The sequence below is a fragment of the Pelophylax lessonae genome (assembly GCF_965119305.1).
Source record: "Pelophylax lessonae genome assembly, chromosome: 1".
Classification (NCBI taxonomy): Eukaryota; Metazoa; Chordata; class Amphibia; order Anura; family Ranidae; genus Pelophylax; species Pelophylax lessonae.
In genome coordinates this window covers 88,404,330-88,429,239 of record NC_138768.1, presented here as the reverse complement: position 1 = coordinate 88,429,239, position 24,910 = coordinate 88,404,330, and the positions used below count along the sequence as shown (strand labels likewise).

At 45.8% G+C, this 24,910-nt stretch overlaps 2 protein-coding genes across 2 annotated transcripts in view; one reads left to right on the top strand and one right to left on the bottom strand.

The window, feature by feature from the left end:
• Nucleotides 1–24,910, top strand: part of HMGCS1 (3-hydroxy-3-methylglutaryl-CoA synthase 1) — a 367,459-nt gene that overhangs the window by 116,591 nt on the left and 225,958 nt on the right. The gene's annotated exons all lie outside the window — the stretch shown is intronic.
• The window catches only part of LOC309543438 (complement component receptor 1-like protein), a gene marked incomplete at its 3' end in the record, with an annotated part of 147,562 nt that overhangs the window by 47,709 nt on the left and 74,943 nt on the right, over nucleotides 1–24,910 (bottom strand). The window contains exon 2 of the mRNA XM_082242911.1: nucleotides 10,830–11,012. Within this exon, the coding sequence (XP_082099037.1) occupies nucleotides 10,830–11,012 (183 nt within the window). The remainder of the gene's footprint in view (nucleotides 1–10,829; nucleotides 11,013–24,910) is intronic.

Here is a 24,910-nt window from a genome sequence, read left to right as displayed (position 1 = left end):
ACGCTCACTGACGCTTAGAACACACTGTAGCTTGAAAAGAAGTGCTGGAACCTCATCGTTAAGTCCCGAAGTCCCAGGACTGTAGAATATTGAACTACTAACATTGCTGCACTGCAAAGTCACTAGTTACTCCCCTCCAGCCTTGTACTGGCTTGAGGTAGATTGCTGTGAATTCCTGTATGGCTGCAACTCTTAACTGATACTCTGTACACTGACTCTTCAGGGCCCAAACTGCAGGTGCCCTTTGTCACTTCAAGGTCCCCTGACTAGGTACCCCCTTTGTCACTTCAGGGTCCTCAACCTAGGTACCCCCTTTACAGCTAGCTGATATCTGGATCCTAGAACCTTCTCCGGAGTGGTCCCCTCTAACACTTCAGGCAGACCCCCAGGGGCAATCCTCAGTACTCACGACCTGTGTAGGCTTTCCTGGGACTGGACCCCTCTCGCTCTCCACTGGGTCTCGGCACACCGGATCATCTCAGCACAACTCAGCACTCTCTGGATTCTCAGGCAGCACCCCGAGACATCCTCAGACAGGAGGATAGACAGCCTGCTCTCCCTCCTGGGACTCTGCTCCCGCCAAAGACGCTGAGTCATGCACTCCCCTCAGATGTATACCCACTCCCAGGATCCTTTTCGACAGAATCTGCCTTCTGGGGTAGTTACAAGCCTGAATGTGTTCCTGATTGGGTTTTCTCCACTGCCCTATGAGAAGCCTCTCACAGAGCCAGTGGGGAGACTCCCCCCTCAGCAGACACACCTGGAAGCCATGACACCCTACCAAAAAGAAATCATGGCCCTGCTGTTAGGCAGACAAAGCCCACCATGCATTTACCTAGCACCTACCTGTACGGTGCTACAGTGGTAAAGTGGATGCTGTAAAGAAAACTGTTGACCATGCATTCAATGACAGTGGGACATTTTTCAAATACAGTATGGCGAGTCTTGCCTGTACAAGTGCTAAGAAGAAAAATGTTGGCCATGCATATGACAGTGGGACAGTTCTACTACATAGCAAAGAGGGTCAGCTGGCTCAGAGTAATGGAGGCGCAGTTGGAGCCCTGGTACAGGCAAGGATGGCAGATGTGTGCAAGCTGAGAGGCACGGTCCACTTTACAGTAACTTCCATGCCGGCTAAACTGAGATAGAGTGGCATCGGAAGGCTTACTGTACCGCACAGGAAAGCGTGCGCTGGAAAGTTCTGCCTAGCAGTAGGAGCCACCGCCAATCTGGAGATGTGGGCGGAGACGGCGCTCACACACAGCCAATCTGAAACAGGAAGGAAAGTCTATCAATTACTTCTGCTTCTGGGTGGGGCTGAGAGGGAGACACATGTGCGGAGGAGCAAGATGGCGAGTACCGGAGTGAACCGGAGCGCAGAGGCTATCCCATGTGTTGGCGGAGAACCTGCGGAGCAGACCGGAGAGCCGAAGACATCCACCTTGTGGGATACAGGGGTGCTGATGGTGCCCGACGGAAGACTGGCATTTTGCACTGGAGGAGGCGTGGAGCATTTGGGCCTGGTATGTCCTTAGTGTCTGAATGTGACCATGCGTAATGCAGGTGTGGGGCCAGTACGGGCATTGCGGCCATCTACTGCTGTGGGCAGAAGAGAGTGGATGTCAGCCCAAAAACTTGAATGTGTCTTGGGAGACCGGGGTCACTGCTGTGGAGTCAGTCGGGGCCTTTCACGGGTCGTGGAAGAGTAGTGCTGAGGTTCTTAATGCAGCTGGAGTCCATGCAAACAGTCAGTGGTCCATAGTGCAAGTGGAGAGAGATCCGAATGTCCGAGCCGGGATGCATGCTGGTAGTGCGGGCGGGGGAGAGGCCATCTGGTGCTTTAAAAGCTGCAGCAGCAGGAGTAAAGTCTGCTCCCATACAGGCAGAGGGGAGAAGATGGCCAGCGGTAATCGAGGCTGCAAGTGTGAGTGTGAGCAGCGAGGAAGAGGCCGGGGTCATCGATGTGGGGTCTCCCAGCTTCTAGAATCCGTTCAGATCCTTGGAGGAGGGACTGGATGTTTGGAAGTCGGAGGAGGAGACTGAATGGGACTGGGGGTCCAAGATCAGAGCAGTCAAGCCAGTCTTGGCCCACATGATGAGGAGGTTAGGGATTCTGTGGTGCGAGGACAGTGCGTCAGGAACCTGGGGTTCTGCGAGGCCTAGGCTAATTGGGTCCCAGACCTATTCCCACCTAGAAACTATGCCCGGGCTCGGGATCAGAATGAGGCCTACGCCTCCCTCATCAAAAGAGAGGAGATTCCATATTCCCCAGCTGATAGAGGTAATCTGAAGACCTTCCCAGATTCTCCAGGATGCAGAGGTGGGTACAGAGGAAGGTGGCCTTAGAGTATGGGTATGACTTTCCCTATGCTCCATGGGAGGTCATGCTGGAGATAGAGGCCAAAAGAGAGTCCTGGTGTGATGAAGCTATAAGGGGCTTCCTCTTTGTCCCCAAGCAATATCGTAACCAGTCCAGGTTGGACCTTCCTATCGGCGAAGGCACAGTGGAACCATGGTCAGGCTGTTTACTTGGACCGGATAGAGGTCCGCCGCCCACATGGATCTGGCCAGGCCTGGTCAATCCGTATTCAAGACTGATAAACCAATGCATGATGGGCGGTTTAGTTAGGGATGTTGAATGAGAAGGCCGTCCCCGCGGGGAGGGTCTTCTCATCAAGAATGAGCTAGGCATGTGATTGTCTAATTGTATACACGCAGAAGTGTCTAACCTTTCTTCATTCTCCTTTTCAGGATGTCTAAAATTATTATAGATAGATAGGATGCTATGTTTAACCACCGGAGCAAAGTTTGCTTTGTGGGGGGTTCATTGTTCCAAATGCACCCCAAAAATTGTATCATACTTGTATAAACAAAATGCCTAAATTTTTTCTACGTAATTTATTCTTGTACATTCGTTTTCCCTCTTTTGCAGCTTTGTGGGATACTCCTTGAGATTTTCCGGTAGGGACTGTTTTTGTAGGGGGCGGCTGCCCCAGAGCCAATGGTGACATGGCTCATTTTTGGTGGGGTCTGGATGTAGCGCCTGATCATTAGGTATGCCTGTTGCATGTGTCCATGTGTGATTCATCTGGGCTGAGGGAGTGTCCCCACTGTATCCAATAGGGGAGCATGTTGGACAGTGGAGGAAGCCCAGCCAGTGACACACAGGCTTTGTAACTATCCCAGTGGGTTGGCACAAACAGTGGTGCATCCTGGGATATGTTATAAAAGCCAAGGGCACATGTGACAGGGTATCTTTGGGTGGGAAGCCAGGTCCCAGGAGGAGGGTGATGGCTGTCTCTCCTCCTGTCTGTATGGAAGGTGTTCACAGGTGGTCAGCCTAGTGAGCCAGAAGTATAGTGCTGAGCCAGGAGGTCCAGTGGAGTTGGAGGCAGAGCAACCTTGGGGAAAACAGTGCCCGTGAGTACTGGGAAGCTTGCCAGGGGTCTGCCCAGGAAGGGGACCACTCCAGTGAAGAGTCAGTGGACAGGGGCTATAGCATGCACAGCAAGTGAGAAGGGGGGTGCCAAGTTAGGACCCTGAAGAGAAACTATAATAGGATCATATTTTTTATCTTCACTTCAGTGACAAGGTGAAGCAGCGGCCTTATCGCACACTACAGCTAGCTGTCCTCAGAATTGTGCATAGTTCATAGTTGGAGTATCCCACTCCTCCCTTCTCCTATCCCAGTTCCAAGTAAATCACAAGCATCTAAAGTGATACGTTTCTACAGACTTTTTAGTTGCTAAGGGTAACCCAGGGGAATCCAGAAAGAATTCTCAGCAGTCCTCTAGGGGCAGTGCTACATTATATTTACCATTGTTGTGGAATTTTTCCTCAGGTACAAAATACCTGTTACCTGTTAGTCAGTGATACCAAATCAGACAATATATATAGCTATATATTGTCTGATTTGGTATCACTGACTAACAGGTAACAGGTATTTTGTACCTGAGGAAAAATTCCACAACAATTTGGCGAGCTTGAGCCCAGGAGAGGTGACGTCATCTGCGGACGGAGTGTGACATCTGGACTGCATTGGATACACTGAAAATATCTGGCCAGGTAAGCCCATTGTCTGCTTACAATATTTTTCAGTCCATCCAATGACGTCCAGGTAACTCTGTTTTATTTTTGACGTAATACCCTCTTAAAGAACCTAAACTCTTAGTCTGTGTATATTGCTACTAACATTTGTTGCGAAAGGTGAGGTTGGGTCAACCCTCACCACTGTGGGTGTCTTGGACACGCAGGAACGTGACCCCCAGTTGTGTTCTGGTAAAGCGGTCTCATTTCGGAGTGTCCATTTGAGACGTAGCAAGCATTGAATGTATATGACTGTTTTAGCCTGACATTTCATATACATGTAAAGGTTTCTATCTCTATGTTATAGTATATATGTAAACATATGCATATGGTAATAGGCTGATTTTAAGTTAGAAGTTATCCTGACATTGTGTATCAGCTATGAGGGCCGAAGTCCAGGTCAGGGTACTTGGGAGTTAGCCTGACATTGTGTATCGGCTATAAGGGCCGAAGTCCAGGTCAGGGTAGTTAGAAGTTAATCTGACATTGTGTATCGGCTATGAGGGCCGAAGTCCAGGTCAGGGTACTTGGGAGTTATAGGTAGTTATTCTATTTTTGGATAACAGTGAAATGGGAAACTGGGTTTCCGTAGATACCGACCAGGGGTCGATGAGAAAGGTCATTAGGACCATGGCCTTAGAGTGTATGGGTAACAGGGTTACCAGATAAATGGGGCAGACCAGGGAGTTTGCATTCGAAGATTAAATGCTCTGGGAGCATAGTCTTTGGGCTACACAGCCAATTAAAGTGTTCTGTAGTTGGACAGCTAATAATCCTAGCTGTAGGATAAGATAAGATAGGATATGGCAGATTTTTGTAAAGTGTATGAAACAGATTTGGCAATAACAAACTTAAAATCAGTTGCAGAAATATGGAAGCAGGAGAGTATGAAGTTGAATGAGTATTGATATTATTATAAATGAGTTGGTGTGTGTTGAATTGTTTCATGAGAAAACACATGTATTCATAAAAAAGTAAGGATGCTCATTGCACTTTAATTCATAAGCCTGTCGTGGCTACTTTTAAGACAAAAAAAAAAAAAAAAAAACAGGCTCTGTGTCTTTGATATAAAAAGGGGAAGTAGTTTATAAGCTGGGAGTTTGTAGCACGGAGAAAAGATTGTTTCTTTATATGATAAATGAACGGCATATGATATTTTTGGGGTTATTTTGTATTAAATTAAACTAAGATGAAAAATAATAGATTGCCCTTTAAACCAGGAATCTTTGTTTAGACATTAAGGGTTACCGCAATTAACATGACCATTGAACCCTATTGGCACTGAGCCAAAAGTTTTAAAATAGAATAACGTTTTATATTATTATGGTATATTAAGTGGTATTTCAGGGGCACCCTCCGTAACCAAAGGGGAACCTCTGATAAGATTTTTGAAATTCGGGACAAAGTTCTTAGAGGTTTTTTTGTTTGAAAGATAAAAGTACATTACTTCCTGTCATTATGGGTGTATAAAAAGTGACCTACTACAAATAGTGTAAAGACAGGACATTAGAGCAAAGAATTGCAACCAACCCCTCTCCCCCAGAAGATAGACAGGAAATAAGGTATACAGCTAACCTGTGTCCGCATGTCCCATCAGAAGCAGTCCCAAAGGTTTGCTGAATAACAGTAGCAGGGGTGAGAGTGGTTTCCTGCCTGGCTTCGAAGGAAAAGGGGAAGTCATTTAAAAAAAAAAAAAGTAATGTTTGTGTTGAGTTAAAGTTTCAGTGTTCAGTTTCAGATGAAGTGCCCATTAATCCAGTATGTAGCATATGTCTCTTGCCAGCTTGACCCAGTGATAAAAGGATCCTCAGCTGTGTGCGGGCCACAGCCTGCAAAAGAGCTGCTGGGTAAAACAGGTGCAATGTATTTAAGCCAGTTTACTTCCAGTACAGGAGCAGGCACTAGAGGGGGGGAGGGGAAAAAATGTTTGTTAAATATCCCCCATGGCTGTTTCTGAGCTGATGATGGCAGAATCTGAATTGTTGAGCCCTGCCAAAAAGGCTCCTCTCTGGAGCCCTGATGAGACCCTTTATGTAGATGGATCATGTTTGTAAACAGAGGAGGGTAAGCCTGTAACTGGGTATGCAGTAGTAACAGCAATAAATAAACAAAAAGAATGCAGAGGCATTAAATTTAAAGTTCTAAGCACAAGCAGCTGATGGTTTTGGCAAAGGCCTGTGAATTTTAAAGAGTTAACATTCACATTGACATGATTTTGGTCATATTTTTGAAAGCTTGTAACTTTTTGACCTCAGCCCAAGTTATCTCGGTATGCCAAGGAAAAGCATGCAGATATAATAGAGACTGTTCTTAGTCTTCCAGTGTTTCACCAAGGTGGCCATTTATTAAAAAAAACCAAGGCACATGCAAGAGAGGACACAGAAGAAGCTGCAGGAAACGCAAGGGCCGACAGAGCAGCGAAGAAGGCTGCACTGGAACAGGTCCCTATCCGGGTACTGACACTCCTAGGAAAGCAACCAACTCCTGTAAGTATGGCAATCTTGATATCATTGCAGAAAAAGCCCCCTCACAGGAGCGTGAGAAGTGGCGGAAGAACAGTGCAACACAGGATGTAACTGGTTGCTGGAGGATGGAGGAGCATTTCTGTCTGATCTCAGGCCCTATACCCGAGGGTGGCAGCCGCAGCTCACGGATCGTGTCATATCTCAAAGACTCTAATGACCACCTTGGTAATGCAACACTGGTTAGCACCAGGTTTTCCTGGAGTAGCTGCAAAATATACTGCTTCTTGTCTTACCTGTGCTAGGTACAATGTTGGTAGAGCTGTAAGCACCCCACAAAAGCACCGCCTAAGTCAGACTGTCCTTTCCAAGGAGTTCCCACAGTCTGGTCCCTATGCACATGTTTTAGTTTGTATAGACATTTTTCAGGATGGCCTAAGGCCTGGCCAGTCTCTAGGGGTACAGTACAAACCACAGGAAAAAGGCCTTTGCCCCAGGTAATGTGCAGGTATAGAATCCCAGAACCTATGGAAAGTGACAGGGGTACTCACTTTAAAGGAAGGGTTCTACAAGAGGTCCTATCCGCACTAAATATTGAGAAAGCCTTTTACACTCCATATCACTCACAGAGTAGCGGAAAGGTACAAAAGGTTGTATGAAAAAAAAAAAAAAAACACAAGTTGAGTAAAATAATAGTAGAAACAGGTAGATTGTTTTACGTTTTTTTCCTTTGTCAGGAACACTCCCAAGAGAGGTGTGGGTACCTGAAGCAGGTCTCTTTGTACCACAGAAATTGCAAGCTGCACACTCAGATCTCACTAGATGTGTTGCAGCGCTTTAAAAGCAATTGACAAAAATGCATAATAGTGTGTTTTCATCCCTACCAGATCCAAATGAGGATACTAAGTCATAAAGTAAGGGATACATGGATTCACGCCAGTCATTGAAAAAAGGTGGTACAATGATTTTCTTTAAATTTTTGATAGGTATGGAAATGTTGGGTATAATGAAGGGGCAGGACAATAAAAGAGACAGACAACCTAAGGCCCAATGTACTGTTAAGTTTAAATACCAGGTAGCCAGGAAGTCAGGGTACTCAGGGTGCTAGATATGTCCACAATTACACCCAGAGTCCCAGACTATACCTGTGCTAGTAAACCCACTTGCATTAGAGGATCTAAATCAGAGTTTTCAAAAATCCTATAGAAACATTACCAGTGCACAAAAGGACATGTTAATTCCCCCAAAAGTCGCAGGTTTAAAGAATCCTACAGTGTGTATAGAGTTCTATGGAAATAAAACTGATGTGGGGAGGGTGGACTGTTCACAAGCACTGATAAACATATCCTGCCTACAGCTGACTGTGAACAGCCCATGAAATGAAACATGCATGCATTACAGAAATGAAACTGTTAAACATAAAATATGAGCCATATTGAATGACAATATGGACATTTCTCACCTAGGGGAAGCCCTCAGGTTTCTGTTGTTCAGACAGAAACTGGGGTATTATGCAGAAAAGTTATTAATACCCATTTTCACCCCAGGGTGGTCACATTCAGGGTTGGGAATCTATTGTGTCTGTGGCAATAAGGCCCATAGTTGACTTTCTCAGTGTGTCACAGGAACAGGTACTATAGCCTCTTTATTTCCAATGGTGTCCGCCCATCCTAATGAACACAGTCTTTTGGAGGTTTTGCCTTATCTCCTAAAATAATGAAAGTGGTGTATATATATTGATGTTTATTATAATTAACATTGATGATCTCTAGTTATCCGTTGAATTAAAATAATTATGTGTTTGGTTGATAAGGTTACCAAGGCCAAGGAGACAACCTATTTCAACTCTATACGGAAATAAGAAGGGATTGATGATGCTGAGTATGCTGTAATGAGAAATCTGTCACCTCAAACCCCCATGTATGAAGTAATCTCCGCCTCAGAACCTTACCAAGACTCGGACACCCCCCACTGAGGTTTGCCCTCTGGGCCAGTGTTCCAAGCGTAAGGGGCTGCTCCCTTGGATGAATCTGATAAGCGGTAATAGGTAGTTAGTTAGCCTGATCAATAAATTCTCAAGAGGAGTGAGATGTCGTGGCATACCTATCTCGCATTTTCTGGATACCTTATTGGCCTTTACAGGATGCCTTGACTGGCATTTAGAATGGTTATCTTAAACAAAATGTCTTTCGAGTTAATCTCATTTTACTTTGATTTCTTTACATGCGTCACTGAGCTTGCAAAGGCTAAGAATATATCAGATGAACGAAACAGTGGAAATTCCCTATCTCTCAGAATATCAACTCTGTCTGGACAGCTGACCACAAAGCCAATAATATCTTCTAAAAGCCCCTTTGGAACTTTTATTGTGTGTCACCAAGAAATTTCCCTTTATGACAGAGAATCACGATCTAGATTGACATAATGCTTACTATAATTAGTTGCTAACTTTGATTGGATAAAAGATGTTAATAACAACCCATTTCTGTACGTCAGATTGTAATGACAAACCCATATTTGAGTATATATAAACTCCAGCAATGTTGTAATAAATCAGGTCACTATGATTCAGCCATCTTGAGTCTTGTCTGATCTCATTATATATATAGCTATATATTGTCTGATTTGGTATCACTGACTAACAGGTAACAGGTATTTTGTACCTGAGGAAAAATTCCACAACACCATGTATTCAGATTCCAAAGTGGTCTTAAAGAGGTGTATGTATAAAAAAAAAACGCAGAGCTATTTGTTCAGCAAAATTGCATGTAGATTGGTTTTGTGCAAAAGCCAGTAGCAGTGGCCTACCAACGGGGGGAGCGGCCCGCCAGGCCTGCCCCGGGTGCCACGCACTGGAGGGGTGTCAGGCTGGCGCCGCTCAGGGGTGCCCGCCGGCGCCGCCGGGCCGCCCCGCATCTCCCTGTAAAGGCAGCTGCAGTAGCAGCTTCTTCAGTCTGCGCTGCTCACGGCGGCGGCGGGAAGAAGGTGAGTGCCCAAGCAGTCTCATGTGTGTGCCTGGAAAGGAGGAGCGGTGGGGCAGCAGCATATAGGGGATCTGATCTTTCCATATTCCTCCTGCAGCCGCTGGGTACCTGGCCTTCAGCCGCTGCAGGAGGAATATGAAAAGATCAATTCCTCTATATGCTGCCGCCCCGCCGCTCCTCCTATTCAACTTCTCTTGTTGGGGCACTGTGATGGGGGGCTGTGAAATGTGTGCAATAAATATTCTTGAAAACATTACACATTTTTGTGGGTGTTTTTACATTTTTTACATTTTAAAGTTTGGGGGTGCCAGATATAGGATCTGCCCCAGGTGCCAAATGCTCTAGACTGACTTGCAGTATATGTTTTTGGGTTATTTTCTCTCCAAGTATGATGTTCTTCATTCATAATAATATATTGACTCATAATAAATATTTATTTTCTATGATCATTAGCTTCATCTAGTGGCCCTAATTTTGTCAATTCATGCTATTATGAATGAAGAGCGTCTGACCTGGAGTGAAAGTAGCTTCCCGTAACAATTGATTTTGCCAGCATTCACAGAAAATTAATGTGATTAACAACACATCCCAAACTGTGTCCAAAGCAAAAAAAAATTGTTTTTTTTTTCTTTAATTTGGATATAGTAGAGCTATTTCCCCACTGGGGAGCTTCACTGTCTTTTATCTTTCCTAGTGACCATTGTCACTGGTACTGTACGTGAGGGAAGATTGAAAATCTTTAATTGTGGAACAAGAATACAGGGGAAACAATTTTTCAGGTGACAGCTGTCTGTTGGGGGATTTTTCCCACTTTCTGTTTTGTCTACAGGTCAGAAGGATATTTCTTCAATGGGCTGCTCTGACAAAGCCCCAACGCTTTTGGGTAATGTCAAAGCTCCTTGTTAATCTTTGTCCCTACACAATTCTATTGGCCCACCACTATGTTGCTTCACTGAACAGCAGGAATGTGCATAAGGTTGGAAGAGGTGGGCAAGTTTTTGGAACTATAGAAAGTGTCAATTTTTTGCTTTTCAGAATTTTGGGAGTTTTTTCTTTTATTCAAAGAAAACATTTTTCTCCCCATAAAAGGCTATCTTGGGAATATGTATGATCTCTAACAAAAACCTACCACGACCTAGACCTAGGAAAAACTGATTTGAACATTGTTGGATCTTCGTAGTACATGATTGTTTAGACATGATCTATTACATCTGCTATATATATATATATATATATATATATATATATATATATATATATATATATATATATAAAAAAAAACACAGAAAAGTCCCACCTATACAGCGTGGCTGAGGATCACTCCAGCTTCCAGTGTCCATGCAGAATACAGAGCTGTCATACTCCGTCACCATGTTAGGACTACTGCATTCATATATTACAGCATCTGAAAATTGATACTCTTCCTTCACAGGGGAAAAAGTCCCATTAGGAATCGTTGGAGGAGGGGGACACTTTACAGCTGAAAGGCAAAAATTAATCTGTATGATTAAACATAAGGATGGCATTAATAAAACGTAGAAAAATATAATAAAACAAATGTCACTGTAAAAATATAAGCATTTACAATTTTTTTCATGTCTGGGGAGTAATTGGTTACCCCCCTCAAGCCTGAAGCAGGAGTCTGTCATGAAGACAGAACAACTGGAAATGCAGGGTGACTTTCTCAACTAGTTTTAGGCCTGTCTGTCCTCAATGCTAGCATTGCTGTCTGCTCTGAGTTCTGGCTCTTGTAAGTAGTAGTAGGAGGCTACAATACAGGGGAGTCAAGAGGGCATGGTACAGAGCGGTCATGAGGGCACACTACAGAAGGGTCAGGAGGTTTCCTGATGCGGAGTGGAGCAGGGAAGCTGCTGTGGCAGATTTACTTTTTCTGGCAATGATCCCTGCCAGCCCTTCTCACTTATCCATCCTACATGAAGTCACCAATAAATGGACTGGAGAAGAAGGCTGGTAGAGATCAGCACACTACACTCGTGGGATGAGCTCAGGCATGTTCAAACAAGAGCCTGAACCCACATGAGTTATTCCTGAGAGCTGTCAAATCTGTCAGCGCATTATAGCACATATGCAGGGGGCCTGCTGCAGGACGGGGAATGCCTCCGCCACCTGGTATTCGTTTGACAGCTTCCTGGCTTAAAAGCTCTGATGACAAACATGCCTCAGCTCCTTATTTTCCTGTGCCACTCTGCCACTTAGGGGGAGGAGCACTTGATGGTCAGAAAAACAGCGATGCAAACTCAATCGGTCGCCGGTCACCGGCCAACAGATAATGGGTAGATTGTGAAACTCAGAAATACATGTAGACCACAAGAGCTTGCAGTGTTTATGCAAAATCCAGAGCTACATTTGAAGTTTACATAGAAGTGAGCCGTCCTGAAACAAATGCACCAAATGAAGACTGCTGAGTCTTTGGTCCTCACGTGCCATTATCTATGAGGTGGGATTTCTTGTGACCACTGGGTTCCCTTGATCCATCTTACAACAGGCCATCGTTTTGAGTTTAAGCCAATTCCTTACTGGCCTCTGGTAAGGAGTTAATACATTGGGTGTGCTTAATTTGGGGTGAGTGCCCCTTTCTTCTCTTCCTTCACTGGATAAAGACTCTCATCGTTCACCTTTCTCACCTGTTAGAGGTCCTTTAATGCACACTTCTATTTATATTTGGTAAGGAGTATTTATACAGACGCACACTGAGAGCCGGTTCACACTGGGGTGACTTGTCAGGCGAAGTCGCCGCGGGTCGCCTGCCATTGATTAGCATAGGACCCGTTCTAATAGGAGCGACACAAGTCGCTCCGACTTAGAAAAAGGGTCCTGAGCTACTTTGGGGCAACCTGGAGCGACCTGCAATGACTTCAATGATATGAAGTCCGTGCATGCCGCTCCGAGGTCGCGGTGCGAGCTGCGCACCGCGACTTCACAGGTCGCCCGGCAAAGTCGGGTCGCGCCTGTGTGAACCGGCTCTTAACACCTGTGATGTATTTATTATTTATTTATTTTTTTCTTAACAATCATTGGGTGTGGAGGTTTCATTTTTCCTGCATCCCACATCTATTTGGATTGCACCAGCTGTTTCTAATTTTTAACAAGTTTTTTGGGGTTTTATGCTATGGCGTTTTTTATCATTCTATGTTCATCATTCAATATGATTGAAACACCTCTATCAGAGTGATTCTGACGCCATCTTCACAACTTGTATATGGAATTTTTCTTCAACATCCTGACCTTCCATAAGTACATCATACGTGGTGGATAATAACACTTATGCCCTTTATTCATCTATTTCTGGTAAGCAGAACATTTAACAGATGTGGATCCCTACATTCAAATTACCTGTTTGATCTACTATTTTGCACTTAAGAATTTATGAACTTATTTTTTGTGGACTCAATTTCACAATTGGATATATTATTTGTTTCTTATCATTTAGCGAGAAGTGTAATACGTCACTTCTGGGTCCTTGTGTCAGTTTCCCCAGCTTGTATAGCTGAGGAAGAATCTAATGCAGTAAAATCTACACTGCATTAGCTTGCTTAGCAAAAAATAAAAAACCCAGAGGTGATTAAATACCACCAAAAGAAAGATCTTTTTGTGTGAAAAATGATAAAAATGTCATATGGGTACAGTGTAGCATGACCACGCAAATTGTCATTCAAATTGTGACAGTGCTAAAAGCTGAAAATTGGCCTGGGTAGGAAGGGGGTATATGTGCCCAGTAAGGAAGTGGTTAAAGAAAACCTGGCACCAAAAAATCACCACATCAGGACTTTGTCCCCTATGTGAAGAAAAAAAGAGTTAAGTAAAAAAAAAAATGTTTAAATTGTAATAACAATAGTTACATCCAAGCATATAAAATCCCCCACCAATAATTTTTGTGTACGCGTCGGGGGGGGGGGGGGTTCTATGTCTATGCACGAAAACATCAATTGCAATACACATGTTACATATTGCTGTGCACACCGGAGTGAGAGCAATCATTTTAGCACCAGAGCTCCTGGGTAACTCTAAACTAATGACCTGTAGGAGCTTTTAAAGTGTCACCTATGTTTCCATAGGTGACACTTTAAAAGCTCCTATAGGTCATCAGTTTAGAGATATAGGATACCTAAACATGTCGCCATTTCACGGGCACATGTGTTTTAAGGTTTGACATGTTGGGTATCTATTTACTCAGCTCAACCTCATCTTTTATATTTTAGTGCCTGTAAATATACTTAGTGTATTTTTTACTGAAATCTTACATTTCCTAGACCTTTACGCTAATTTCATGGAACATAAAAAAATTGGAACCATAATTTTTTTATTCTGCAGTGTGTCTACTTTTAAAAAATATATAATGTTTGGGGGTTTTATGCAATCTTCAGGGCTAACATAATTTTTTTTAACATTTTACCTGCTTCTTATGGTCAATCTTATGGCTGTAGTAATTGCTGACCACCAGGGCCGCTGATAGGGGGGGAACACCAGCCCTCTTGTAGGGGGCCCGAACACACAGGGGGGCCCACACAGAGAGGGGGATTAGTGATGGACAACAAAAACAGAAATCTTCCTCCAGCACCTGAATCTGATCTGTCCCTCTTCCTGCTATCAGCTTTTAGCTGTTGAGAAAGAGACAGTCGTCCCTCACTAATCCCACTCCCTTGTGTGGGCCCCCCTCCCAGCACTTATCTCTGCTCAGGAGTTTATTTGTAAATTGTAACTTTGTTTCTCTCTCTCTGTCTCTCTGATCACTGAGCTCCAACTGCCCAGCCTGTATATTTTTCTCATCTCATCTTCTTTTTTATTTAACAGTTTTTTTTTAGATTTAGCAGGAATTATGCGAGTTATGTTATATTTGTGTCTAATAATAGCGATTTTGTTGTAATTTTAGCTAAATATATCTTTAATATTTTCTTGAGGGGGCCCTGCCAGTTGGTCTGTACGGGGCCCCGCGATTTCTAACAGCAGCCCTGCTGACCACCCTCTGCTACTCTAAACCCCTCTCTTGGCAGCCACGACGTTGTCCTCCTTAAATAAATCAAACCACTCTTTTAAATTCCATGTAATGTCCTCTCATTCTCTGCCATGCCCCTGTCTGTGAAAGTTCTCAAGTTCTGGTCCTCAGTCTCAGATTGTTACTGTTCTCCATTTATAAAAGCTTTCTCTTTCCAAACATTTATTTCTCCTCTTCTACAAAGGGTGACACCAGGTCCACATGTCCTAAAAAGCAGGGCATGCTGACAGGTACTGCTCCACTCAGGGTCAGCATCAGCATTAGGCAACCGCCATTCAGTCTCAAATTTACCTCCGGCATCCCTGGCTGGCCCCTCTCTCCTGCCCCATAGAATGCCGCTCAGTCCAGTGTCCTCCCCAGCCAGAGTCCTGAGACCCCCTGAGTCACCTCTATTCCCTCCCTTGCACAGAGCCTGAGCAGAGCCCTCTGGTGCATACTTCTGGCAGAAAAACAAACTTCAAGCATACTGGTGCAGCCCTATGAGTGCCAGCTCCCCAGAGGACACCGCTGTAGGCTTGTCTCCCAGTCCCCCATCCCTTCACGTAGAGATCTCCCTCAGAGAGCCCATAGAGTGAAGATGCAGTCTTTCATGCTGATCGTCTTCTCTGTGCTGCTGCCAGAAGTAGTCAAAGTGAACATGGACAAATGCTTGGAGGGCAGCCGGCTGCAGTGCTGAATGCTTCCTCACCAACTACAACAGCCAGGCGGACGCCGGTGGCACAGCCAGACCATGCTGACAGGATCTAGAACCGCACTACATCAATCTGACCCTCTACCACAGTTACAGTAAGTGAGACAACCCCATTTCCCCATTGATTATCGCATACCCCACTCCATCTCCCTAGGTACAGGGATCCGATCTCCCCTGGGGACAGGGACCACCCTATCTCCCCTAGGGACAGGAACCCCATATTCCCTGGGGACAAGGACCCCATCTCCCTAGAAACAGGGACCCTATCTACCCTAGGGACAGGAACCTCATCTCATCTAGAAACAGGGACCCCATCTCCCCTGAGAACAGGGACCCCATCTCCCCAAGGGACAGGGACCCCATCTCCCCAAGGGACAGGGACACCATCTCCCCAGGGGACAGGCACCCCATCTCCCCTAGAAACAGGAACCTCATCTCCCCTGGGGACAGGGACCCCATCTCTCCTGGGGACAGGGACCCCATCTCCCCAAGGCACAGGGACCCCATCTCCCCTGGGGACAGGGCCCCTATCTACCCTAGGGACAAGAACCCCATCTCCCCTTGGGACAGGGACCTTATCTCACCTAGGGACAGGAACCCCATATTCCCTGCGGACAGGAACCAATCTCCCCTAGGGACAGTAACCCCATTTTCCCTAGGGACAGGGTGTCATCCCCATCTGTAACACTGCGCAGAACAGTGTGCCGGCACCGACTACATCATTTACAGGGGGGCGGTTTGGGGTGACCACATGCAGGGCAGTCGGCAGGCTAGACAGGAGAAAGCCCGATGCACTAGCCTGCCCAATGTCAGTGCCAGGACAGGGCACTGTGGCAGGCTAGGGGGAGAGATTATTTAATTATTAAGGGGGAGATAACACCATGTTTTACCTCACAAGGTGACCCCCAACCCTAGTGACAGCTACTGCATGTGAGCAGTATAACCTTACTCATTTGTACTTCAAATCCCTTCTCTTGTTGCACTGGTGGCGTTGTTATTGTTTATGCTGATTTGGATACCCAATTCTAACTGTACCTCATATCCTGTCAGTCATTAAATTGACCGTCAATTAACTATTAATATTGTGTTCATCCAGTTACCTATTGGCCTAAGTTACAATAGACAGAGTTACCCTTTTTATTCTCTGACTTAGTGTTCTTTTTTCTGAGAGAATATTGTTGCTGGGTGTCAGGATGGAATCAGTTCAGCTGGCTTTTTGGTACGATCTGCTATATACTGTATATCTAGGCCTACATCCCCCAGGTGAGTCAGAGAAGTTGAGATTCTTGGAAAGTTTAAGGCAGATGTAGCCGGGTCGCACGGCTGGTATTGTTTAAATTGTTATTGTTATTAAAGTTCTGCAAAGACAGTGACTTTGGCATTATGGGTGATGTAGTCCGGGAGGAGCCAGGATCATAGACTAGAGAGAGAGAGAGAGAGACCCTTCTCCCAGGGAGTAATAGGATGCGCGGAGCTTTCTGGGAGTGTCTATATAAAGGGGGCGGGACTCCACTTCACTCTTTTGCCTCGAGAAACGTGGACTGTAAAGAAGGGGAAGAGCTGCTGCGGATCGCAGGAACTTAGGCCGAGGCCTAGTGATGGACACCAGACTGAAGCCGGCGGTGTGATTGAGCGGAGAAGTCTCGACAGCATGACCGAGCGGAAGGTTGCTGACAGGCGGATGGAGACTCTGAGTAGAGCGGGCCTGATCGCAGAGGAGGAGGGAGCTCCGGGTTTGGTTGAGAGATATCCAGCATCTACATCTCCATTAATTACAGACCTAGGCTGAATCAGGGCAGGACAACTAAACTGCGTATTTTAATAAGGCCACACTGACATTCAGCTAAACCACTGGACACTGCAGATATATATATATATATATATATATATATATACACCCACCTCGCACTATATACAGTATATATATAACTGTTAACCTGTTGTGACGCATTAGGATTTATTATATTTGTTTCTCTGTGGATTACAACTACTGATTGCCTTGGTGCATATAGTTCATCATCCTAACCTTTATTGGATTACAAATACTTTCCTCGGATTGTTGGGAATTCCTTGCCGGTGAAGACAAGTGAGGCCTCACTCTCCAGGAGACTCTTGCAGTTCATCATAAAAGGGGGCCCCCGTTAGTACAGAGTGCACTCTGATAGTTGTTCTAATAATATTACATTGTCTATTCTGCATTCAAGTTACTAAGAGTAGTTACTCTTATCTGTGGTCACTCTCTAATTACATCAGATTACTTACAGTATTGTTGATTGTTGCTGAACACAATCCTTGAGCATACATACACATCTATTTGTGTATGTATGTGTGGCCTGTGTCCTGAGTGCTGAACTAAAAGGCCTAATTCCTTGGTTGGGAATTCAGGATCTATCTCTTTAACAACATCTGTGTTATCCCTGATTTTGTTTGCATATTCTTGTTTTACATCAAAAGTCAAAAGCAGTAAATTGGTTATTCACTGCATTACTTGTGGTCTCAATTATTCACAATGACAGAACTAATAGTGTCAGATGGGATGGAGCAGGCTCAGGGTGCAAGAAGTGAAGAGGATACCCATGCAACAGGCCACGGGGGCAGGGCTACATTTGGGGGCTCATCCGGGATGTCCAGTGCCACTTCTGCCCTGAGTGCCCCTTCCAGAGGGCCAGTAGCCGGAGAAGCAATGAACCCTGCCCTTGCCCGGTCCTGGGCACTACATGAAGGAGCAAGCTTAGATCAGAGTGTGGTCCTAGAAGTTACAGGATATGAGCACACAGAGGCTGAGATCAGGCATTGGGTGCAAGCCCTAACACCAGAGCAATCAGCCTACATCCTGGATGCACGGGCTAACTACGCCTTGGACATTGTGCAAGTGCTGGGAGAGTGGAAGGGAGAGGTTCCCGACATTTTCCAAACTGATCTGGTGATGCTGGAAGAGACTGTCCTGGCTAGAGTTTTCTCCTCTCTGAAGAAGAATGAGAACAGTGAAGTGAAATCCCCCTCCCCTCCCTGGAGACCTCGCCCAGGACCCAGCTCCAAGGATAAAGGTGGAGACAAAGCTGCTATATCCCCTGCCTCTTTCTATGCTAACATGAGTCGACTGGTGATAGCCTAGTTCTATATGGGACCAGTGGAGCTGCCCAAAACTATCGCAAACTGCGCTTCTTTTCTGGACAGTCACCCACCCCTACTGGTGAAGAGAGTTTTGAGAATTGGATGACTCAGGCTACCCAGGCTGTGGATGAATGGAATGTTGCAGAGTCTGTGAAGAGACAGAGGCTGAGTGAAAGTCTAAGGGGCCCTGCAGCAGAGGTGATCCGAAATCTACGGATGGGGAATAGCAACTGTACAGCTAATGATTATCTGCGAGCCCTTTTGGATGTGTTCGGTCGAGTGGAGAAGACCACTGATCTCCTCTAAAAGTTTAATTATACACACCAGAAAAAGGGAGAGAAGTTATCGGAGTACATCGCCAGGATTGATAAGATGTTACACCAATTTCTCCTGCGGAAGGGTGTCGACCCTAAAGATGCTGACCAAATACGCCTGGATCAAGTATTACAGGGCGCTCGGCCTAATCACCCGATTGTCTTAAAATTATTACTTAAAGGGGTCAAGGATACTGCCACTTACTCGGAACTCATGCGGGAAGTCCGGGAGGAAGAAGCCTTGCTTGAAGAGAAAATTTACGGAAGGAAAGAGCGATTAAATAATGAATCGAGAAAAGAGAAAGCCTCAGCTCGGCTGCGACATGGGGAAAATAATCTTTCAGATGAGAGCGACGCTGAAGTGGAGTCAAACCATCCTGAGGAAGTTTCCGAGAGGAGGAAAGTTGAGGAGGGTTCACCGACCACTGATTTAATGCTGCAAGTAGCTCAAGCTCAAACACAAATGTGCCAGACATTGATGCAGGTCATGGAAGCCCAAGGGAAAGTTCACGAGGTGCGGAAGTCGTTTAAGGGATCCAATCTTTTCTTCCCTTGGGATAGAGGGTGCTTTACCTGTGGAGAAAAGGGGCATTTCATGGCCCAATGTCCAAAGCGGGGATTTAGTCCTGAAACCATGGAAGAGTTGCTGAAGGCTATACAAAAGTTCTTCCTTAATAAGAAGGCGGAAAACTTCAGGGCACCTCAGTGAAGGAGCCAGTTGAGAGTCCCCCTAAAAGCATGAGCCTCAGCAGTTATCAGGGTAAATACGGTCACAATGAGATGGGATGTGCCTCCCCATCTACCCTCGATACCTCTATACTTTTGTGGGGAACCCCCGAGTCGGGCAGAGAGAGACACAGGGGTCTGTACCTCCACACCTCTCCAGCAGAAGGAGTCCAAAGACTAAATCTGTCAAGGTGCAAACCATCAAGCTTCCTGTGAGAGCCAAACCTCAGAAGGTGGAAAGTTTCAGAAACAAGGTCTGCCGAAGATTATTTCAGCCCTAAAGAGAGGTGGTACCCAAGAATTTAGTGGGGCCATCCCCGGTGGTACCCCTGCAAGTGGAAGGCATTTATACTAAGGCCTTGTTGGACATGGGCGCCCAAGTGACATTGCTGTATAATGACTTCTACCGGAAGAACTTGAAGCATATCCCTCTGTGCAAGCTATACAAACTGCAGATCTGGGATTTAGGGACTCAAGAGTTCCCTTATGACGGGTATATTCCCGTGAAGATATAATTTCAGCCAACAAAAGGGGCGAAGATGGAAGTGTTTGATACCTTGGCTGTGGTGTGCCCTCGACTCCAGGTGCTAAACAGAACTCTCTAGTAATCGGCACCAACACCGATTTGGTTCGACGGATACTCATCCCTTTGGTGGTTCAAGGGTCTACCGAGGAAGAGGTACATCCTAAGCTAAGGGTGGCTTTCCAGTGAGTCCTACAGGAGCAGAAGACCCCAGTTGAAGAAGTGGGGAAGCTCTGGAGGTTGGACACCAAGGAGCGGGTGTTGCAGCTGGGAGAAAGGACCTGCATGAAGGCTGTGGTGAAGTTGTCCTGGGATCAGCCGGGGCCTTTTGTGATGGTGGAAGGAGATCTGTTGGCAGAAGATAGTGGGATTGAACTGGTGCCAGAAGTGGTCCCGACTAAAGTGCTACAGAAAATTGGTGGGAAGATCCCTGTCAGTGTCCGAAACGTTACCACTCAGCCAATACGTCTGAAGCCCAGGATGGTGTTAGGACAAGTGCTGCTTCCCCACTTACCCCTTCTGAGTTGAAGGAAGAGAAGAATAGGAAGAAGGAGTCAGAGGGTACTTCCCCTGCTTGTCCAGCCAGTCCCCTTCAAGTGGGGGGAGCGAGTGAAGACCCAGCTCTCAGTGGGAGAAATTATTTTCCAGAAATGATTACAATGTGGGTTGTGCTAAAAGTGCCCAACATCGGATCCGCCTCAGTGAGGACAAGCCCTTCCGAGAAAGAGCTTGAAGAATATCTCTGAGTGACCTAGAAGATCTCCGGGAGCAGCTGGCAGAACCGGGTGTTATACGGGAGTCCCGTAGTCCCTATGCTTCCCCCATTGTGGTGGTCCGCAAAAAGAATGGGACCATTCGGATATGCATCGACTACCGTACCATAACCGTCGAACCATTCCAGATCAATACACCACTCCCCGGATAGAAGATGCTTTGCAGTGTCTGTCAGGAGCCAAATGGTTCAGCGTTTTGGATCTGAAGTGCGGGTATTATCAAATACTCATGCATCCTGATGACAAAGAAAAGACTGCTTTCATTAGCCCTCTAGGGTTCTTCGAGTTCAATCGCATGCCCCAAGGATTGGCAGAGGCCCCGGTGACCTTTTCAGAGGCTCATGGAGAATACAGTGGGAGACATGCACTTAGTTGAAGTCCTAGTCTACCTTGATGACATCATTGTCTTTGAAAAGACCTTGGAGGAGCATGAAGTTCATTTGGAGAAGGTGGTTCAAAGGCTCTATGAAGAGGGGTTGAAGTTGTCCCTGGAGAAATGCCAATTCTATCAGGCCTCTGTCACCTACCTAGGGCATGTGGTGTCCTCTGCCGGAGTATCTACTGATCTGAAGAAGTTGGAGGCTGTTACTACCTGGCCTAGACCTACCAATGTGACAGAGTTGCAATCCTTCTTAGGGTTTTGTTCTTACTACCAGAGGTTTGTGAAGAACTTCTCTCACATAGCTGGTCCTTTGAATGAGCTGTTAAAGTGGGAAACTGAAGAAAAAGGGCCGACTCCTCGGAAGACAGAGACACTCAGGAAAGGGCCTAGAGGATCTAGAGAGTCTATCCAGGCCCAGTGGGATGTCAAGTGTGAACAGGCCTTCTGGAAGTTAAAGGAGAGCCTCACTAAAGCTCCAGTCTTGGCCTACGCAGATCCAGCAAAACCGTACGAGTTGCATGTGGATGCCAGTAGAGATGGTCTGAGAGGAGTGCTATATCAGGAAGCTGAAGGAAGACTGCGACCCATCGCTTATTTTAGCCGCAGTTTTTCCCCCTCAGAGAAGAATTATCCCATCCATAAGTTGGCTGGATGTCTGGCCCTCAAGTGAGCTGTAGTGGACAAGCTAAAGGAATACCTCTACGGGGCTTACTTCATGGTCAAAACCGATAATAACCGCTTGACGTCTCTACTGACGACTGCCAAGTTGGCCACAGGTAGTTAGCTGCCCTTTCCGAGTTCCAGTTCAGCTTGAAGTATTGGCCTGGCAAAGGAAATTTAGATGCCGATGCCTTGTCCAGACGGCCTCATCCTGCTGAGAACAAAAAACAAGAATGTGTGCATCTCACTTCTGAGGGAGTACAAGCTGTGTGTCAAGGAATCGAGTATCGCCTAAAGGGAGCTATAGGGGCCGAAGTAGCTAGAATTTCCCCTTCGGGGGTGCCCAAGTGCTATTGTGACCTGACAAGTGAGAAGTGACAAACTTCCTCAGTTGTCTAAAGAGGATATGAGGAGAGCACAGAGAGAAGATCCTCTGGGAGCAGTAATGCAAAAAGCTCTGAAGGCCAATAATCCTAAACTCTTAGTGAAGAGTCCTGTAGTGGGGGCCAAGGTAGTCCATCGAGATTGGGACCCAATGAAGCTAAGAGATGGAGTGGTTTATCGGGTAAATGCTGTAGAAGAGTCCGATGGAGTGTGTCAGCTATTCTTGCCAAAAAAGTATAGGATGACTGTCCTTGCAGCTTTACATGACTCTCATGGACATTTGGGACCTGACAGGACCTTTCAGTTGGTCAGAGACAGAGTCTACTGGCCCTTCATGAGGAAGGAAGTGGAAGCCTATTGCCACTCATGTATACGTGGCATCCAGAGGAAGACCTTACCACATCAAGCGGCTGCCATGGGTCATCTACGGAGTCATGGCCCCATGGAGTGGGTGTGTATCGACTTCCTGTGTCTCGAACCTGATCTGGGTGGGCATGGAAATATTTTGGCAATGACCGATCATTTCATCCGATACGCTCATGCTTTTCCAACTCGGGATCAGAAGGCTAGTACAGTGGCTAAGGTATTAGTTGAGAAGTTCTTTGTCCACTACGGTCTGCCACAAAGACTGCATTCTGATCAGGGAAGAGACTTTGAAAGCAAGCTGATAAAAAAAACTGTGTGGGCTGCTGAGTATACAAAAGTCCCAAATGACTCCCTATCACCCTCAGGGGGATCCTCAGCCAGAGAGATTCAATAGAACCTTGTTGAATATGCTGGGGACACTACCTCTTGAAAAGAAGCACAAATGGAGTGAACATGTCCCAGTACTAATTCATGCCTACAACAGCACTGTTAACGACTCCACGAGGTTTTCCCCATATTTCCTTATGTTTGGAAGGGAAGCTCGACTGCCTGTTGACTACCTCTGTGGATCATACCTCTCAGGCCCCCTAAAGTTATGTCAACAGACTTCGACGAAATTTGAAATTGGCTCATGATTCTGCAGGTAGAGAACAACGGAATAAGAAGAACTTTGATTTGAGAGTGAGAGTGTAAGATCTGCAGCCTGGTGACAAAGTGCTTCTGAGGATCTGGGAGTGCCGGGGAAGCATAAGTTGGCAGATCGCTGGCGCTCTCAGCCCTTTGTCATTCAAAAGAAGCTTCCTGGATTATCCGTCTATCAAATCCACCCAGAGGGTAAGGTAGGACCGCTTAGGACTTGGCACAGGAACCACCTATTGCCGATTTCTGAAGCAGTCAGAACCTCGTCTGGAGGGGATGAAGAGGAGAATGCCCCTAGGACCCCTAGGCTACGACCTCGGCTTTCCAGAAGTTCCAGTACAGAGTCTGCCAATCCAGTGGATGAAGAAGGGGATAGCGATGATGAAAGTGTAATTTTCAACTGGTGGTGGCCATCCTGTGAGGAATTCTCTCCCAAATCATCTTCACCCACTTCTGAATGGAACCCTGCCCCTCTCCCTAGAACAGAGCTCAGTCAGGGACACAGTTCCCCTGTGAGAAGTGTGGAGCCAAAACAAACAGGGGAGCAGCCTGCATTGGTCTCTGAGGATCCATCACCTACTGACAATGTTTCTGTGGATTCTCCCTCATCTAGATTAGATGAGTCTGTTATTGAACATTCAAGTTCCCCTCCCTTGGAGCCACTGGAAGATCTTTACAGAAGTCAAGGCCCCAAAATATTTTATATTCATATATTAATTTATATTCAGAGGAAGTGGACTCTTTTGAAGATAGACAAGGAGTGTCAGTGGATCCTGAGTCTTCAGCAGAGGAAAGTGCTATTGAGAATGATAGTAGAATATCCGCTAGATTACGTGGAGAGAGATTCATCCTCCCAAAAGACTGACCTATAGTACCTTGGGGGAAAGTTCTGAAGAACAAATCTCTACGGCCTGGCAGTCTATATCATCAACTGTTCCCTCTATTGATGATTCTCAAGGAGAAAGTTCTATTCCATCCACTGACACTATTAAATAGGCTGCTGACTTTTTTTTTTAGCCTTCTGTGAGAGTGACCCAGATTTATTCAATAGTGTGTACAGTAAAATACTAGATAGTGGTTTTAATAATCAGTTCCAGTTACAATGAATGCTATTTTAGATGGTTGATTAAGACTTTTCATATGGGTCAACCTTTACCTTTTCCGGAGAAGAATCTCCTTATCTTTGGAGGACCAAAGATGTTCAAGTGTGGGGAGGATGTAGCCGGATCGCACGGCTGGTATTGTTTAAATTGTTATTGTTATTAAAGTTCTGCAAAGACAGTGACTTTGACATTATGGGAGATGTAGTCCGGGAGGAGCCAGGATCATAGACTAGAGAGAGAGAGAGACCCTTCTCCTAGGGAGCAATAGGACGCGCTGAGCTTTCTGGGAGTGTTTATATAAAGGGGGCAGGACTTCGCTTTGCTCTCTTGCCTCGAGAAAAGCGGACTGTAAAGAAGGGGAAGAGCTGCTGCGGATTGCAGGAACTTAGGCCGAGTGGTGGACACCGGAGTGAAATGGGTGGTGTGAGTGAACGGAGAAGTATCGGCAGCATGACCGAGCGGAAAGTTGCTGACAGGCAGACGGAGACTCTGAGTAGAGCGGGGCCTGATCGCAGAGGAGAAGGGAGCCCCCGGTTTGGGTGAGAGACATCCAGCATCTACATCTCCATTAAACAAAGACCTAGGCTGAATCAAGGCAGGACAACTAAACTGCGTATTTTAATAAGGCCACACTGACATTTAGCTAAATCACTGGACACTGCAGATATATACTATACATATATATATAT